Source organism: Ursus arctos, unplaced genomic scaffold, assembly GCF_023065955.2.
Source record: "Ursus arctos isolate Adak ecotype North America unplaced genomic scaffold, UrsArc2.0 scaffold_14, whole genome shotgun sequence".
Taxonomy (NCBI): domain Eukaryota; kingdom Metazoa; phylum Chordata; class Mammalia; order Carnivora; family Ursidae; genus Ursus; species Ursus arctos.
Genome location: NW_026622808.1, coordinates 35,321,064 through 35,340,816, shown reverse-complemented (window position 1 = coordinate 35,340,816; position 19,753 = coordinate 35,321,064). Strand labels below are relative to the sequence as shown.

General features: G+C 39.7%; 1 protein-coding gene across 25 annotated transcripts in view; it reads left to right on the top strand.

Annotated features, from left to right (window-relative positions):
• Positions 1–19,753, top strand: part of PBRM1 (polybromo 1) — a 116,013-nt gene that overhangs the window by 79,536 nt on the left and 16,724 nt on the right. For all 25 annotated transcript variants that reach the window (XM_026500994.4, XM_026500992.4, XM_044384894.3 and 22 more), the window contains 4 exons: positions 305–568; positions 6,098–6,243; positions 8,639–8,796; positions 19,269–19,452. In XM_026500994.4, coding sequence (XP_026356779.1) covers positions 305–568; positions 6,098–6,243; positions 8,639–8,796; positions 19,269–19,452 — 752 coding nt within the window. The remainder of the gene's footprint in view (positions 1–304; positions 569–6,097; positions 6,244–8,638; positions 8,797–19,268; positions 19,453–19,753) is intronic.

Here is a 19,753-nt window from a genome sequence, read left to right as displayed (position 1 = left end):
GTGTATCTATCTGATACAGGCATATTGAGCCCTGCCCAAAGCTTTTAGGAACATTATAGCTGTATGAAATGCTAATATGTTTTCAAAGGGCGGTTGGTAAGCTAAAGGGTATGTATTTAATAAGGCCGTTCTGTAGCAGGGAGATGCTTGTACATTGCTAACCATTTACTATTTGTTGTTGACTGTCAGAAAGTCTTTACAGGTTAACTTTTGTTTGTTTGCTTGATTGATGTGTGGTTTTGGTTTCTTTGGTTGACTGGTTTTCAGAAAATTCACCTAATAATCTTATCCTTATGTCTCCCAGGAATACTTTAAATTATGCCCAGAAAACTTTCGAGATGAGGATGTTTTTGTCTGCGAATCACGGTATTCTGCCAAAACCAAATCTTTTAAGAAAATTAAACTGTGGACCATGCCCATCAGCTCAGTGAGGTTTGTCCCTCGGGATGTTCCCTTGCCTGTGGTCCGAGTAGCATCTGTATTTGCAAATGCAGATAAAGGGGATGACGAGAAGAACACAGACAACTCAGAGGACAGTCGAACTGAAGACAGTTTTAACTTGGAAAAGGTATGTAGTTAAAAGCCACACAGAAAAGAATTTTACATTTCAAAATATCTATTCCAGAAAATAAATGAATAAAGTATTCAAATTCAGAAGGAAAAAGAGCAACAACATAAAACCTCAGCCAAACAGAAAGAAGGGAACTATAAAAGGACAGAAATTAATGCTTAGAAAACAACAGAATTGAAAAATAGAATTTAAAAGTAAATCCAAGTGCTAATTCTTCAACAAGTCCATTAAGATAAACTACCATCTATCCTAATTAAAAAAGAAGGCAATTAAGCTCAGACATGCAAATGTGAAAGAATTAAAGACTGGTACATTTCTGTTAATCAATTTGAAAGCCTGAATAAAATGAATAATTTTCTAGGACGCTAAATTACTAAAGAATCAAGAAGCGATGTAACATGTAAGTGGACAACAACAAGAAGTTTTTTAAAAATGTTTTGAGAGTTAAATCACGGAGTACTCAGGTCAGATAATTCCATGGGTCAATTCCTTTAACCCTTTAAGAGACCTATAATTATAGTACTGTTTAAATTATTTCAAAGCGTGGAGAACAAAGAAAACTTGCCAGTTTATTTTATAAAACCAGAATAATCTTAATGTCAAAGCCTGACAAAATTAAAACAACGCTACAGTTCAGTCTAACTGATGAATATTGATGCAGAAAATACTTGGAGAAAATGTATTTTTATTTATAAGTGAAATCAAGTTAGTTATTTAAGAACAATATGACCAAGTAGGTGGGAGTTCATTCTAGAAATGCAGCGGTTGGTCAAAATTAGGAGAATTCTGTAGTACGCTTCATTATATTAGTAGATCAAAGGAGAAATTATTTGACAAAGTACAGTAACTGTCTTCATTTATTTAAGTCTTTAGACGGATATTTCCTCAAAGTGATTTTTTAAAGTTGTATTTGTTTCTCATGCCCAAAGCCTGCTTGCCTCTACTATTACCTATATCTTTCTGAAAGTAGCCAATGAAGACAAAAAAAATAGTAAAAATATTGACAGTAGAGTGGCAAGACCTTTTCTGCAAATCATGAGGGAGCAGTTAACTGAAGTTTTGAACAACGATTCAACAAATAGGAATTTCAAAATCCATATATGAGTCAATAGCTTTCTTATATGAACAAAACAATAATTCACAAGACTTTTGAAAGTAAGATGAAAATGTTGAGTGTACTTTAGCAGCTATTAGGAAAATCATGTAGAAGAAAATACCTGATTCACCTAACAACAAAATACATTAAGAAATAGCCTTAAAAGGAATATTTGGAACCTAGGGAAAGAGAAACAATCTACTTAAGGATATAAAAGACTTGGATAAACTGTTTTCAGAACTTGACAAAATGGGGTGCCTGGGAGGCTCAGTTGGTTAAATGTCTGACTTCAGCTTGGGGGTCCTGGGATCGAACATTGGGCTCCCTGCTCAGCAGGGAGTCTGCTTCTCCCTCCCCCTCTGCCCCTTCCCCCAACTCATGCACACTTGCTTGCTCTCTCTCTCTCTCAAATAAATGAATAAAATCTTGGAAGAAAAAAAAGAACTTGATAAAGTTATTCTGGCTTCTTTTTTTTTTTTTTTTTTAAAGATTTTATTTATTTATTTGACAGAGACAGCCAGCACGAGAGGGAACACAAGCAGGGGGAATGGGAGAGGAAGAAGCAGGCTCTTAGTGGAGGAGCCTGATGTGGGGCTCGAACCCAGAACGCTGGGATCACGCCCTGAGCCGAAGGCAGATGCTTAACCGCTGCGCTACCCAGGCGCCCCTATTCTGGCTTTCTCATGAAAGAATAAACATGCGACAGTCACCAGGAAAATAAAGGGGAAAATAGTAATCAAAGTGCTTTGCCCTGCCAGATGTTATTGTATTTCATATATATATTTATCTATATATATATTTATCTATATATATCTATATATATAGATAAATATATATGTGTGTATATATATATATATGAATTTAAGTTTTATAAATATTTATATATTCAAGTTTTATTTATTTAAGTAATCTCTGCATCCAGCATGGGGCTTGAACTCATGACCCAAGATCAAGAGTTGCATGCTCTTCCAACTGAGCCAGCCAGGTGCCCCTGTGTATTTTATATTTATAAAAAATTGAGGTATTTCAGTCAGTGGGAGGAATAGGCTTTTCACAATTAAAATCCAGAATATAAAGGTAGTATTTTAAATCAGTAGGAGAGGATGGAATCAAATGATACTGGAAAAACAGGTAGCTATTTGAAAAAGAAAAAGGGGGGGGGGAGGAAAAATGCCACCTGAACTTTTTTACGTCATATTCCAAAAAGTAATAATACCAAAATAGAAACAAAAACAAAAGAAACAGTACTAGTTGCTAACATAAGCGGATTTACTGTTACTTATCTATATTATTTATTTATTTATAAGCTTAGAATGGGTCCTCTGTATACATGATATAAAACCCACTAGCCATAAAAGTGGGAGGAAGGTCTAAGGACTACCATTTTTAATGCAAAAAGCTCTTCGAAATCTAGGGGAAAAGTAACACTAGAAAAATAGGCAAAGGTCCACATATAGAGGGAGGACAGCCAAAAAAAAAGTAAGAAAATGTGTTAATCTAATAGTTTTTAAAAGCCTGACAGGTTAGCAAGAGTTCCGAAGATTGCTAATACTGCTAACACGTGGCGTGGGTGTGGGGCAGGACACCTCTCCTCTCCCATCCGTGGCATTCCCTTTGACCCGGCCATATGATAGCAAAGTGTTCTCCACAAGGGGCAGCATCAGTTTTATTTGTAAAAGCAAAAGCCCTTGGCCAAACCCAAATGCCCATGAATAGGAGTTGAGTAAATTGTCAGACATCCGTAGCATGCAGACTCTGTGGCCAGTAAGCGCAGTGAGGTTGGTCTATCTATGGCACGTGGAAAATTGTCCAAGTCACATGGTAAGAGCATGCTTATAATTAACAGGTGGCCGAATGGAATATGGTCCATTTATTACTCAAAAAAAAACAAAACCAGTACGCAAATGTAAAAGCAGTGTGGAGAACTGCTGTGTGCTGGACCAGGTGTTTATCTCTGGGGTTGGATCACGGAAGGTTGCCTTTAAGTTTTACATGCTCTAATGTTTGAAATGTTGCCCGCAGATATACTTCTTTTATGTAGTCAAAAAAGAAAGCTTTTAAATTGTTAATATAAAAACTGGAAAAAATTGACTTCTTCGTGTCTTAGCAAAGAAATCCATTTTAGTGTCCTAACAGTGTTACAAGAGAAAGGGAGCTTGGGAAAGAACATAATATTTTTTACATCTTACCAGTATGTCTGGGAATCATAGAGACATTAATTTTGGAAGAATAAAAAATACCAGTGGAAACCAACATGGGAATTAACAGTTTCTTATTCGAATTCATGAGTCTCCAGGGTCCTCTCTCGGCACATGTTTTTGTTTTTTGTTTTCTTTTGTCTCTTATCTTTATTTTAATACTGCCTGGCTGAAACAAGGCATTCCTGGAACATTTTAAAAGAGTAGGTTCAGCAGGTAGAGCATACAGCTCTCAATCTCAGGGTAGAGAGATTACTTTTAAAGAAGAAGTTCAGAACAGAACCCATTCCTAAAATAAAAAGTTATATATTTTTTTAAGATTTTATTTATTGGGGCACCTGGGTGGCACAGCGGTTAAGCGTCTGCCTTCAGCTCAGGGCGTGATCCTGGCGTTCTGGGATCGAGCCCCACATCAGGCTCCTCCGCTATGAGCCTGCTTCTTCGTCTCCCACTCCCCCTGCTTGTGTTCCCTCTCTCGCTGGCTGTCTCTATCTCTGTCGAATAAATAAATAAAATCTTTTAAAAAATAAATAAATATTTTATTTATTTGACAGAGAGAGCGAGCACACGGCCACAAGCAGGGGGGGCAGAGGGAGAGGGAGAAGCAGGCTCTCCACTGAACAGGGAATCAGATGTGGGGCCCAATCCCAGGACCCTGGGATCATGACCTGAGCCGAAGGCAGATGCTTAACCAACTGAGCCATGTAGGTGCCCAGAAAAAGTTATTCTTAATTTCAGGGGCTACTTCATAGCTCCCATTCCTGCAGGTTCCCCTCACCCATTATATGTATAACCTTGCTCATCCTTAAGGATTTTCCAGGAAGACCATTTATATATCACATTTGAGGTCATAAATCAGAACAAATTGTTTGGCCCTTCTGAAGATTTTTCTTCTTTTCAAGTTTGAAGTTTCAGATATTCTCAGGGAGATGCAATAGAAAATGTTGGGGTCTGGAGTTTCCTCAGCTTTTATATGTTTTGGAGTAAATATGTTTAAAACTTAACCACATGCTGCGCCCACTGTCTGCATCAGATCAGAACGGCCTTATTTTCCTTTCCTTTTTTTTTTTTTCTTTTAAGATTTTATTTATTTGAGAGCAAGCATGCACAGGAAGGGGGGGGGGCAGAGGCAGAGGGAGAAACAGACTCCCCGCTGAGCAGGCAGAATCGACTGAGCCACCCAGGCCCCCTTCTCTTTTTCTTTTTTTTTGCCAAAACTATAAAACAATAATGAATGAGTGTTCAACTGCTTTCGTAAGTCAGGCATCGTTCTGTGTGCTTAACTGTGGAGCGTGTCATTGGAGCTTCCTAACAGCCCCATCTGATGGGTGCACTGCCTTCATTTCACAGATGACCTAAGAGGTCAAGTAATTTGCCCAGTGTCAGAGCAGCCAGTAGGTGACAGACCTTGTAATTTATTCAGAAACAGAGTGTATGTGTTGATGTTACAAAGGTATACTATTCCTTTCCATTCCAGAATAAATCAAAATGATAGCAATTTTATTTTTATTTTTCTAAAATAATTTAAAACCATCAGTTGTTAATGTTAAGAAATTGAGAGCTCAGGGGTGCCTGGGTGGCTCAGTCGCTTAAGCGTCTGCCTTCGGCTCAGGTCATGGTCTTGGGGTCCTGGGATCGGGTCCTATGTCAGGCTCTCTGCTTGGTGGGGAGCCTGCTTCTCCCTCTCCCTCTGCCTGCAGCTCCCCCTGCTTGTGCTCGCTCACTCTCTCTTTCTCTCTCTCTCCCTCTCTCTCGGTCAAATAAATGAATAAAATCTTAAAAAAATAAAAATTAATAAAAATAAAATCTTTTTTAAAAAATTGAGAGCTCAGTAAATGCATTGAAGAGGAAGCTTGTGTAAAATTTGCTCTTTATCGTCCATAGCAGTGTGTGGGTGAGGCTGCTCCTGCATGCTGATATGTCTGTCCCCTGCGGTGCTCCCCACCCCCAAAGTCTATGGGAATGAGGGGGAGGGGGCAAGAGGGATAAAAAGCACCTTGGAGTAACATTTTATGAAACTTAAGTAGAAATTTAAAATAAATGCAATATTTAATAAGACCTTAGTTTGGTTTCAGTATCCCAACCTTGGTTTCCGATCTTCATCAAAACTCTTGCTTATGGTTATTTTTTTCTTTTAACTTAATATGAAGAAAGTCAGCTTTCCTTTCTTACCTCCTCTGTCTACTCCTTGATTGTCAGCTGCCCATCTTCAACCAGTTTCCTTTACCACAGGAGAAAGAAGATGTCCCTGTGGAAATGTCAAATGGTGAACCAGGTTGCCACTACTTTGAGCAGCTCCGTTATAATGACATGTGGCTAAAGGTTGGCGACTGTGTCTTCATCAAATCCCATGGCCTGGTGCGCCCTCGCGTGGGCAGGTGGGTGTTACTGAAGCAGGGAGGATGCAGTTGGGTCTAAGAGATTTGGAGTGGGTAGAAATTCATCACTCTTTAGGATGAAATCAAAAGTCATCATCATCCCCCCCCCCACAATCCTGTAACTTCCCCAGCTTCCTCACACACACTTGCCCTGCTTTTGTCTCTAGCCACATTTCCTTTAAATCCTACTAATGAACTTTTCTTTTCTTCTCCTACCATTTACTGAATTCTCAACCCAGAAATCTCCCTGCCTACCTTCCTTTAGCTTAAATTTGAGATTGCACTTCCTTAAGAAAGCCTTTCCTGTCCCCTGCAGACTGGATTAGGTCTCCCTGTTACTCTCAGAGCACGTATCAGGTATTTTACTGTTGGCTTTCCATACCGGACTGCAAATGCCCTGAGAGTAGGGGCCCTGTCCTTTCGCTCACTTTTGTATCCCCTGCTCCAAGCACAGTGCATGAATCATGGTAAGGGCTCAGATATTTGTTGAACAAGTAAATGAATGGAAGTGTGGTTGCACGGCGTAAAACAGCAATGAAGGAGACAGGTTAAGAGTGGTGGGTCTTGGTGTGAGTTCTAGCCCTGCTAGGTGCATGTCCGTAGGCAAGTGATTGACTTCACTGAGCTCCAGTTTCCTCATTCCATTTTTTCTTCATTCAGTAATCATTTATTACAAACCTAGTATTTGCCAGGCTGTGAGGATGCATTAGAGACTAAAACAGACAAATATCCTTAGTCCCATAGATCTTTGTTCCAGTGGGAAGACAAACAATAAACATTGCGAATAAGTAAAGGGTACAGACCTTTAGGTCATGGTATGTGCTGTGAAAAAAAATAGATTGGAGTGTGGGGAATCAGGAGTGCCATGGTCAAAGTAAAGAGGTGCAGAAGTTTAAATAGGGTGGTGTATTTAGTCCCCACTGAGAGCTGAGAGCTGAGCTAACATTTGAAGAAACTGAGGGAGTGAGTAATGTGAATATTCAGGGGGAAAGCTTTCCAGGAATCGAGAACAGCCAGTATGAAGACTGAGAGAGAAATGTGCCTGGCCTGTCCAGATCTGGAGAGTTTGTTGCCGGGGGAGTGAGCAGTACATGGAGTTAGATAGGAGATGAGGGCCACAGCGTACAGTGCCACTCTTGTGGACCTCAGAGACCATTTTCGGCACTTGGGCTTTTCCTGAATTAAAAGGAGTACCATTGGATCACTGGATTGATTGATGTGTGTGTGTGTGTGTGTGTGTGTGTGTGTGTGTGTATACATACAAGATTTTAATTTTTATTAATATTGTTCCACTGGAACAAAGATCCATGGGACCTTTTTATTTGAGAGAAAAAGCATGAGTGGGCGAGAAGCAGAGAGAGAAGCAGACTCCCTGATGAGCAGGGAGCCCGACACGGGGCTCAATCCCAGGACCCTGGGATCATGACCTGAGCCAAAGGCAGACGCTTAACTGGCTGAGCCACCCAGATGCCCCCACTGGATTCTTTTAAGCATAGATGTGATATCTGAATTAGTTCTTAGCAGGATTGCTCTGCCTACTGGTTGTTGAGAATAGACTTAAAGGGTCAAAGAGAAGCAAGGAGATCTTCTGGGAAGCTGTTGCAATAATCCAGGCAACAATGATGGGTGGCTCAGGCCAGTAGTCAGATCCTGCTGTGAAAGGTTGAGTTAATAGGATTCCTGATAAATGGGATGTGGGGTCCAGAGAGAGAAAGAAGTCGAGGGTGACTTCTGTGTGTTGGCCTGAGGAGCTGAAAGGGTGGAGTTACCATGAACTGAGATGAGGATGTTGCTTCATGTCAGGAACCATAAGATAATGGGGACATTAATAAGCCCAACTTGCTGGGGGTGGTTGTGAGGAATGGTATAATACCTAACACAGCAGTCAGGTGTGAATTTTTATTTTTGTCTAGGGAGATAGTATCTGGCTTTCATCAGATTCTCAAAGGGTGAAGGGCTGTTACACCTTGACACTCAAAAAGGTCAGGAACCACTGCCTTAAAGGAGTGTCCGTGACTCATGTGAGCTGACCCCGAATATGGATGGTTTGTGTATTTATTCGGCTGATGAGTCCATTGACAGATGCTTAGTTTTGTTTTCATCAAGAGCATTTCAGGAAAAAACCTGGAGATTAACTGAAATTATTAGTCATATGCCTTGGTATTGTGTGTTTTTTCCCTCAGATGAATAGCTGGTGTCCCATCTCCCTTTCCAAATGTCTTAGAGGGGGGAAAAGTCAAGAAAATTGTCTTATTACCAAAATAGTCAACAAAACTCCTCTAAATAGTAAATATCATTAAGTTTTTGGTTAAGAGAATTTTTGATAGTTTAATCCTTCAAGAATGAAATCGATCAGAATTCTGTTTTAATGGAATTTCTCCATTTTCCCCCCAAGAATTGAAAAGGTATGGGTCCGAGATGGAGCCGCATATTTTTATGGCCCCATCTTCATTCACCCAGAAGAGACGGAACATGAACCCACAAAAATGTTCTACAAAAAAGAAGTGTTTCTGAGTAATCTGGAAGAAACCTGCCCCATGACATGTATTCTGGGTATGTATTTATGCCTTTTCATTTAATCACATCCATTCTACAACAGTTGATTGAATACTCCTGTGTTAGGCACTGTTTTGGGTGCTAGGTATACAGCGATCAACAAAGCAGAGTCTCTGCTCTCTTAGAGACCTAACAATGGGGCAGAGGTTGGGGAGTCAGTAAATAAGTCTATAGGACATCAGGTAGTAATTGGAGCTATGAATGAGAACAAGGCAGAGGAAGAGGATAGAGAGTGATGTTGAGGGGAGGTCTTGTGTTAGGTAATGTGGTTACCAAAAGCCTTTCTGGTAGGTGACGTTAGCAGAGCCCGTAAGGCAGGAAGAAAACCATCCGAATACAGGCACGCCTCATTGTATTGCGTTTTGCTTTATTGCACTTCACACATGCTGTTTTTTAACAAATTGAAGGTTTGTGGCAACCCTGTGTCAAGCAAGTCTGTTGGTGCCATTTGCTCATTTCATGTCTCTGTGTCTCTGTGTCACATTTTGGTCATTCTCACAATATTTCAGACTTTATTACTATTACATTTGAGATGCTGCAATCTCATGATAACCTTAATGCATGAGGAACTGCTTTTTATGGATGAGCAAAGACAGTGGTTTCTTGATAAGGAATCTACTCATGGTAAAATTGCTGTGAAGATTGTTAAAATGACAGCAAAGGATTCCGAATATCACGTGAATTAGTTGTTAAACATCAGCAGGATTTGAGAGGATTGACTTCCAAGTTTGAAAAGAAGTTCAACTATGGGTAAAATGCTATCCAAACAGCGTCACATGCTACAGAGAAATCATTTGTGAAAGGAAGAGTCGATCAATCTTGCAAACTTCACTGTTGTCTTATTTTAAGAAATTGCCACAGCCACTCCAACCTTGAGCAACCACCATCCTGGTCAGTGAGCAGCCACCATCATCCAGACAGGACCCTCCACCAGCGAAAAGTTGGGGACACCTGGCCGGCTCAGTCAGTAGAGCATGTGACTCTTGATCTTAGGGTTTTGAGTTCAGGCCTCAGTTGGATGTAGAGTTCACTTAAAAAGTACAGCTCACTGAAAGCTCAGATGATTGTTAGAATTTTTTAGCAATAAAGTGTTTTTTGATTATAGTGTGTACATTTTTTTAGACATGATGCTATTGCACAATTAATGGACTACAGTATAATGTAAACATAACTTTTATATACAATGGGAAACCAAAAAATCATTTGACTTGCTTTATTGTGATACTCACTTTATTGAGGTGATCAGGAACTGAACCACAGCAAATGTGAAATGCAAAGCCCTTAAGGCATAGTATCTGGGCATGTTTGAGACACAAGAAGAAAGCTGGTGGCTGGGGCAGAGCAGGAGGGTGTGGCGGGGCACACAGTCACGTAGGTCTACTAGCCTGTGCTGAGATTGAGTTTGGAGCGGATAGGAAGTCCTGGTTGTGAGTAGAGAGGCAGTGTGAGCCAGCATATGCACTGGAGGAATCACTGTGGCTGGAGGTTGGAGAATATGTAAGAATAAGGTAGGAAGCAGGGGGAGGAGTTAAAAGACTTCTAGAGTCTCCTTTGGACTCTTAACCCTAGTAATGTTATTGTCCTCATCCAGAAATATGCAAGGCTCATGTTACAGTTTCTGTTAGTCATCCTACTGTGTGTTCACCTGCACTCTGCTTCTCAGATGTAGTTATATGCATCACAGACTGTCATTGTTTTCAGCTGTTGTATTTCTTCTTGCCCTGAATTAGTGCTGCAGCTTACTTGCAAACCAGCTACTTTTCCCATCTTTTGGAATAGTTTTCCAAAAGGTTACTAGGTACAAGCTTTATAACGATTACACATGGTTATAAAGAAGCAGCCGTCATGCTTATGGCCAAGAGGAAATAAGTGTCTTACACTTAGACTTTATTTGATCACTAAGTTTACCTACATTGTTTTGGTGCTTTGAATTTTTTCAGGATTGGATATGGTAAAAATGTCTCAATGGCTGGTAGTTTAACACGTTTCCTCTTCATAACATGGTGCACCCTGGGGAAAGGGAGCAAAGGCCAGTGAGGTTATTAAGTCCTTCTTAAGTTTCTGCAGCAGAGACTATCTTCCTTTTAACTCATGATCCAGACTAAAGAAGTACCCTAAGGCCTTACTCCCTAGGCTAACCCAGCCAGAAGACTCAAAGGGAGCATAGCAAAGGTGAGACTGAAGTCTCCTTTGTTAGGGTAACCATATCATTTATTGCTTTTTTTTCTTAGTGGTTACCCTGAGAATTACATCTTAAATTTGTGGCAATCTAGTTTGAATCAATACTGCCTTAGTATTGATTAGTATTAGCATTAGTGATTAGTATTAGTATATCCTGCTTTTTTTTTTTTTTTTTTTTTTTTTTTTAGATTTCATTTATTTATTAGAGAGAGGGAACAAAAGCGGGGGGAGGAGGGTCAGAGGGAGAAGCAGACTCTGAACAGAGAGCCTGATGTGGGACTCAGTCCTGGGATTCCAGGATCATGACCGGAGTCTAAGGCAGTCACTCAACCAACTGAGCTACCCAGGTGCCCTGCCTTAGCTTCTGTCATATATTAAACTCTGCTCCTCTACAGCACCATCCCTCCCCTATTGTGTTATTGTCAGAAATCATATCTTTATACTATGTGTGCCCATTGACATGAATTTCTAATTATCGCTTTATGCATTTGTCTTTAAAATCATATAGGAGGGAAAAAAATGATAATTAGAAACTGGAAATACAATATTGGCTTTTATTTTACGTATGTGGTTACCTTTATTGGTGTTTTTTATTTCTTTGTATGGCTTTACATCATTATCTGATGTCCTTTCATTTTGGCCTGAAGGACTCCCTTTAATATTTCTTGTAGAACAGGTCGACTAACAACAAACTCCCCTGTCTTTTGTTTATCTAGAAGTGTCTTGATTCCTCTGTTTTTGAAGGGTACTTTTGCTCTATATAGAAATCTCCATTGACCGTTTTTTCTGTCATGCCTTCCATCTGAGATTCCCATTAGGCCTACGTTGGTGTGCTTAATGGTGTATCACAGGTCTTGTAGACTGCTCATGTTTCTTTCTTCTTTCTTCTTTCTATTCCTCAGACTGATCATTTCAGTTGGCTTGTCTTCGAGTTCACAGATTCTTGTGGCTGTTCAAATCTTCTAATGAATTTTTCATTTCAGCTGTTAAACTTTTCGGCTTCAGCAGTTTTTCTTTCTTTCTTTGTTTTTCTACAAGATTTTATTCATTTGAGAGAGAGAGAGAGAGTGAGCTCACACAAGCATGGGGGGAGGGGCAGAGGGAGAGGGAGAAGCAGACTCCCCACTGAGCCGGGAGCCTGATGCAGGGCTCGACCCCAGAACCCTGGGATCATGACCTGAGCCGAAGGCAGATGCTTAACTGACTGAGCCACCCAGGCGCCCCTCAGCTCCAGCATTTCTATTTAGGCTTCCCAGTTCCTGACTCATTCTTAATAATCTCTGTTTAGTGAGTCAGCATTCTGATTTCCTTTAGTTCTTTGTCTGTGGTTTGCTCTAGCTCTCTGAGCATATTTAAGACCGTTGATGTAAAGTGTTTATCTCATAGGTCGTGTCTGGGCTTTCTCTGGGATGGTTTCTGTTCATTTCTTTTTATCCTGTGAATGGGCCATACTTTCTTATTTCTTTGCATGGCCTCATAATTTTTTATGAAAACCGGATATTTTGAATATCATAATGTGATATCCTGGAAATTGGATTCTCCCCTTTCCTCAGGCTTTATTGCTATTGCTTATTGCGGGTCATAGTTGCTCATTTAATGACTTTTCTAAACTAGTTTTTTAAACTGTTTGCTCTTGTGTGTGGTCACTGAAGTCTCTGTTCTGTTAGCTTAGTGGTCAGCTACTGATTTAATAGAGATTTTCTTTTTTTTTTTTTTTTTTTAAAGATTTTATTTATTTATTTGACAGAGAGAGACAGCCAGCAAGAGAGGAACACAAGCAGGGGGAGTGGGAGAGGAAGAAGCAGGCTCCCAGCGGAGGAGCCTGATGCGGGGCTCGATCCCAGAACGCTGGGATCACGCCCTGAGCCGAAGGCAGACGCTTAACGACTGAGCCACCCAGGCGCCCCTTAATAGAGATTTTCTTAAATGCTTGGATAAAAAAAAAAAATTCCCAGTCTCTGCAGCTCAAGGCTGTGTCTGTGTTGGAACACACTTTCATCACTCAGCCTGAAGTTTACAACTCTGCCTATGCCTTCACTTCACTTCCTGCTTGCACAGGGCTTGACAGTCAGCCAGAAGTGAGAGTTTAGGGCTTCGGGTCTTTTCTGAGCATGTACCCTGCATGGCATGTGCATGGCTTTCTAGATTCCCTGGGATGTGTGGAAACTTTTCAAAACTCTTATTCCCCAAAGCATCTCACTGCCCAGCTTTTCTGCCAGGTTTTTTCACGTTTGTACTGTTTGCCCCAACTGATAACCTTTGTTCCAACTGACACCATCTGGTTCATTTGCCTTTGGGCAGGTGTTTTCAACAGAAGTACCATAGCCACTTCTCTGCCATGAGAGGATTCCAGGTTAGGTGAAATAAAGGCAAACCCTTTGCATTAGTCTCTTAGGAAGCCATTCTCTCTCTCTCTCTCTCTCTCTCTCTCTCTCTCTCCAATAAATAAGATCTTTTCTAAAAATATATTAAAAAAAAAAAAAGATTTATTTACCTGAGAGAGAGCGAGAGTGAGCAAGAGAGAGAGTGAGAGAAAGCACAGGAGGGTGGGCAGAGGGAGAAGGAGAAGCAGGCTCCCCACTGAGCCAGGAGCCCGACGTGGGGCTTGATCCCAGAACTCTGGGATCATGACCTGAGCCAAAGGCAGACGCTTAGCTGACTGAGCCACCCAGGCACCCCAAGGATTTATTTATTAGAGCGAGAATGGGCGGGGAGGGGGGAGGAGACAGAGGAAGGTGGAAAGAGAGAATCTCCAGCAGACTCCCTGGTGAGGAAGGAGCCCACGACCCTGAGTTCATGACCCAAGCAGAAATCAAGAGTCAAACGCCCAACCAACAGAGCCATCCAGGTGCTCCAGAATAAAAGGCTTTTATTTTTTTTATAAGATTTTATTTATTTATTTTAGAGAGAGTGAGCATGAGCAGGGGGAGGGGCAAAGGGAGAGGGAGAGAGAGAATCTCAAGGAGACTCTCTGCTGAGCATGGAACCTGACACGGGGATCGATCCCAGGATCCCAAGATCATGACCTGAGCAGAAATCAATAGTCGGCCATTCAACTGAGTGAGCCATCCAGGCGTCCCTCCAGAATAAAAGGCTTTTAAAGATTAGAAAGGAAAAATAAAAAGGATCAGGTTTTGCAAAGACATGGTTAGGTACATATAAAATCCAAAAGGTATTTGGATAAACTATTAGAATTAATAAATGGAAATATCAAGATCATCTATATTTTTATTTATCATCAAAGAGCAGTTAGAAAGTTGAATTTTAGGGGCGCCTGGGTGGCTCAGTTGGTCGAGTGACCAACTCTTGGTTTCGGCTCAGGTCATGATCTCAGGGTGGTGAGATCAAGCTCCACGTCGGGCTCTGTGCTCAGTACAGAGTCTGCTTGAGATTCTCTTTCTCCTTCTCCCTCTCCCCCTGCCCCTGCTCTCATGCTCTCTCTCTCTAAAATAGATAAATAAAATCTTAGGGAAAAAAATAGAAAGTTGAATTTTCAAAACATGCCACTTACATTAAATACCTAGGAATAAATCTTTTAAAAAGATGTATAAGACTCCTAACACACACACACACCAAAAAACCCTGTGAGTCGGGGCACCTGAATGGCTCAGTCCATTAAGTGTCCGACTCTTGATCTCAGCTCAAGTCTTGATCTCAGGGTCATGAGTTCAAGCCCCATGTTGGGCTCCACACTGGGGGTGGAGCCTACTTAGGAAAAAAAAAAAACAAAAAAAACCCTATGAGAAAATGATTGAAAGGAATTAAAGAAGACCTAAATAAATAAATGAAGTGATTCATTGTGTTTATAGCTGGAAGACTCAGTATTCTAAAGAAGTCACTTCTCCCCATATTTCATATATCAATTCATTATAGTTCCAGTCAGCGTCTAGCAGGTTTTTATTAATTTTGTATGCTTTATTAAATGAACCTTCCTGAGCTTTAATCTTCTCCATGTCTTGTGAGGGCCTGGTAGGAACCCCAGGTCAGGACACAGAGAGGCCACATCCATTCCAGGGCTACTAGTCAGCATTACTCTGTAGCTATGAGCATAATTTTTCCCTTTTCCAAATCTATTTTTCCTTCTGTGAATTACAGAAAATGATAACTCTGCCTTCTCTGAATTGTGTAGGTCAAGTGCTTGTGTGTAAATCTAAGGCCGTGATAGTAATTACAGCTATTTTAAGCTTCTGAAATGTTTCCGACCTGTTTTTATATGTTTTAGGTGTTTTGCATGTAAATGTTTAATAAGTTATTAGCTACGAACACTCCTGTTAAGGTCAAGAGCAAAAATAAGGGGTGTCCGTGTCACTCTTATTTAACCATGTTGTGGCAGTACTAGTCAGCATAGTTAAAAGTAAGAAACAAAATCTGCACTGAGGAAATTAAGGATGGGATAATTGAGGAGGATCAGCTAGGAATCACTTCACACAAGAAGAGAAGTAAGATGGTTGAGTACAACATGGATAACAGAGCAACTGCCTTGAGAGATTCAATAATAGGGGCGCCTGGCTGGCTCAGTTAGTAAAACATCTGACTCTTGACCTTGGGGTCTTGAGTTTGAGCCCCATGTTGGGTATAGAGATCACTTAAATAAATAGCACTTTTAAAAAATTCAGTAATAATAAAAAGATAAAATACCTTGGAATAAATTTAACAAGATATGTGCCCCATCTGTATAAAGAAAGTTTTTAAATGCTACTCTTAATGCATTTTTTTTAAGATTTTTATTTATTTAATTGTTGGAGAGAAAGAGAGAGCACAAGCAGGGGGAGCGGCAAGCAGAGGGAGAGGGAAAAGCAGGCTTCCCGCTGAGCAAGGAGCCCGATGTGGGACTAGATCCCAAGACCCTGGCATCACAACCTGAGCTGAAGGCAGACGCTTAACCTACTGAGCCACCCAGGAGTTCTCACTCTTAATGCATTTAAAAAGGAATGCTTGAACAAATTGGAAAGTACACTGTGTACTTGAATAAGAAGTCTCAACATCATAGAGATTTCATTCTCCCTAAGTTAATCTTTAATGTGATCCTACAAGATGTGCCAATGGGAATTTTCTTGTGAGGAAGTTGGGACTTAATGTCAAAGAGAAATAAAAATCAGGAAAATTCTGAAAAGCATAGTGGGGGGTGAGAGCCTGTCCTTACCATTAAAACATTATAACTTCATAATAATTAAAATTATTTGGGGTGCCTGGCCGGTTCAGTCGATAGAGTATGGGACTCTTGATCTCAGGGTCATGAGTTCAAGCCCCACGTTGGGTATGGAGCCTACTTTATATAAATTAATTAATTTTAAAAAATAATTAAAATTATTTATATGATGTACCAGTAAACAGATTATTTGAATAGAATAGAAAGTTTAGCGGTAAACCCAAGTATAAACTAATTTATGATAAAGGTGGCATCCCAGATAAGTGGGAAAAGATGGATTTTCCTCTAAGTGGATTTGGAAACAGCATACACATTTGGAAAAAAATTAAATTGTGTTCATCCCTCACATCAACTTCAGAATAAATTCTCAGATAAATTACGGATTTAAATAAACATAAAATGAAACCGCAAAGATACCAAAAGAAATGATGAGAAAGAAGTTTTGATAACCTTCGTTCGACATAAAACCCAGAACCCACACAGAAAAAGATACATTCGACTGCGTAAAAGTTGAAAATGTTTGCATAAACATTTTAAACATTTGGCAGAAACAAAGATAAATGACAACTTTGGGAAAATATTTGCAATGTATGTCATAGATCACATTTCCTTCATATATGAAGAGCTTCTATAAAGCAATTAGAAAAGATCGATACCGAACAGAAAAATAGGCAAAGGGTAAGCAGACAGGAGTTACTAGTGGTTCTTAAATGATGGGGCGCCTGGGTAGCGCAGTCGTTGAGTGTCTGCCTTCGGCTCAGGCGTGATCCCGGCGTTCCGGGATCGAGTCCCACATCGGGCTCCTCTGCTGGGAGCCTTCTTCTTCCTCTCCCACTCCCCTGCTGTGTTCCCTCTCTTGCTGGCCGTCTCTTTGTCACATAAATAAATAAAATCTTTTAAAAAAAAAAAAAAGAAAATATGCCTGACCTCAGCCATTAGAGAGAGATACAAGTTGAAAGTACCCAGATGCTCTTTTTCTTTTTTTTAATTACCTATCAAATTGTCAAAAATTCCGATATTACTGGTTGACAAGAACATAGAGAAGTGGAATTTACCTGCATTGTGATAGATTCCTGAATGAACACAACCTCTGTGGAAGATAATTTGTTTATACCTATAATAAAAATTAAAGTGTACATACCCTTGACGCAGCTTTTATACCTCTAGAAATTTATACCTCAGACTCACACGTATGCAAATTGATAGATGTCTTAAATTGCTTTATAGCAGCATTGTTTTGTTTCAGTGGAAGAGCAAAAAATTAGAAACAACCTAAATATCCATCAATAGGGAACTAGTTTCAATAAATACAGTATGTTAATACCAGCAGTGATCCTCAAGATACATTATTTTACAACAAAATTTAGGTGTAAAACAGTGTAAATGATATGCTACCATTTTTTATTGTAAAATACAGAGCACAAAATGCAGCATTTTAACCATTTGTAAGTGTACAATTGAGTGACGCTAAGTCTCTTGACAATATTGTGCAACCATCACCACTATTCGTTTCTAGAATTTTTCATCTTCCAGATAGAAACTCTGTGCCCAACACGCAGTAACTACCCATTTCTCCCAGCCCCGGTAATACCTGTTCTGCCTTCTGTCTCTCTGAATTTTGCCTGTTCTAGGTAACTCATATAAGTGAAATCATGTGATATTTGTCCTTTTGTGTCTGGTTTATTTCACTTTAACATAATGTTCTCAAGGTTCATCCAGGGTGTAGCATGTATCAGAATTTTATTCCCTCTTAAAGCTGAGTGATATTCCACTGTATGTATGTGTAACATTTTGTTTTTTCATTGTTGGTGGCCATTTGGGTGGTTTCTACCTTTCGAGTGTTGTGGGTATTGCTGCTATGAACGATAGTATACGGTGTCTAATTGAGTTCCTATTTTCAGTTCTTTTGGATATTTACCTAGAGGTAGAATTTCTGGATTATATAGCAATCTGTTTAACTTTCTGAGAAACTGCCAAGCTGTTGTCCATAGCAGTTACAGTATTTTACATTCCTACCAGCAATGTATAAAGGTTCCAATTTCTCCACATCCTTGTCCACACTTGCTGTTTTCTGGTTTATTTTTTAACGTAATAGCCATCCTAATGGGTGTGAACTGGTATCTCATTATGGTTTCAATTTGCATTTCCCTAACAATTAATGATGTTAAGCATTTTTTCATGTGCTTTTTGTCCGTTTGTATGTCTTCTTTGGGGGAAATATCTGTTCAGATCCTTTGACTGTTTTATAATTGGGTTGTTTGGTTATTGATGAGCTATAGGAGTTCTTTGTATGTTCTGGATACCAGACTTTTAACAGATATGATTTACACATTTCTTCTATAGGTTGCCGTTTCACTTTCTTGAGAGTGGGCTTTGAAGCACAAAAGTGTTTCATTTTGATGAAGTCCAGTTTATTTTATTTGAATGCTTGTGATTTTGACATCACATCTGTGAAACCATTGCCTAATAGAAGGTCATAAAGATTAACACCTGTGTTTTCTTCTAAGGGTTTTATAGTTACACCTCTTTATGTTTGGGTCTTTGATCCATTTTGAGTTACATTTTGTATACGATGTGAGGTAGAATTCCAACTCCATTCTTTTGCATGTAGAAATTCACCTGTCCCAGCACTATCTGTTAAAGAGACTCTTTTCCCCCCATCAAATTGTCTTAGCACCCTTGTCAAAAATCCATCGCTTATAAAAACCCAATTGTGTAGATTCATATCTAGACTTTTAATTAATCTATTGATTTGCACGCCTATCCTTTTTAATCTATTGATTTGCACGCCTAACCTTTTAAATCAGGCTTTTGAATCATGTGAATGTATTCATTGAAAAATAATAAAAATTTAGGGGCACCTGGGTGTCTCAGTCGTTAAGCATCTGCCTTCAGCTCAGGGTGTGATTCCGGAGTTCTGGGATCGAGCCCTGCGTCGGGCTCCTCTGCTAGGAGCCTGCTTCTTCCTCTCCCACTCCCCCGCTTGTGTTCCCTCTCTCTCGCTGGCTGTGTCTCTCTCTGTCAAATAAATAAATAAAATCTTTAAATAATAATGACGATTATTATTATTATTACTTAAAATAATTGTTAGCTATGGCCACAATTTACTCCTTTAATTTCCCTCCAATTTGTCTTTCAGGAAAGTGTGCTGTGTTGTCATTCAAGGACTTCCTCTCCTGCAGACCAACTGAAATACCAGAAAATGACATTCTGCTTTGTGAGAGCCGCTACAACGAGAGTGACAAACAGATGAAGAAATTCAAGGGACTGAAGAGGTTTTCACTCTCTGCTAAAGTAGTAGATGATGAGATTTATTACTTCAGGTAAAGTTTGAAAAACTAAGAAGAAAGAGCACTTCAGCTCTTAATAGGAAAACTGATATCAAAATAGTGTAGACCATGTGGTTTTTTGTTTGTTTTTCTTATTAGGTCTTAAACTAGAGCAGTGTATATTTCAAATAGAAAATATTAATTCAGCTAAAAATTAAAGGAAAATCTTCATAATCTGCTGAGATGTGGCAACTGGCCTTGATGTAGACTCCAGTAATTATGGAAGCAGAAATCCTTGGTTCTGATTTATATCCTGTCTATTAGAAGATTGCCTAGTTCCACAGCATGAAAATTC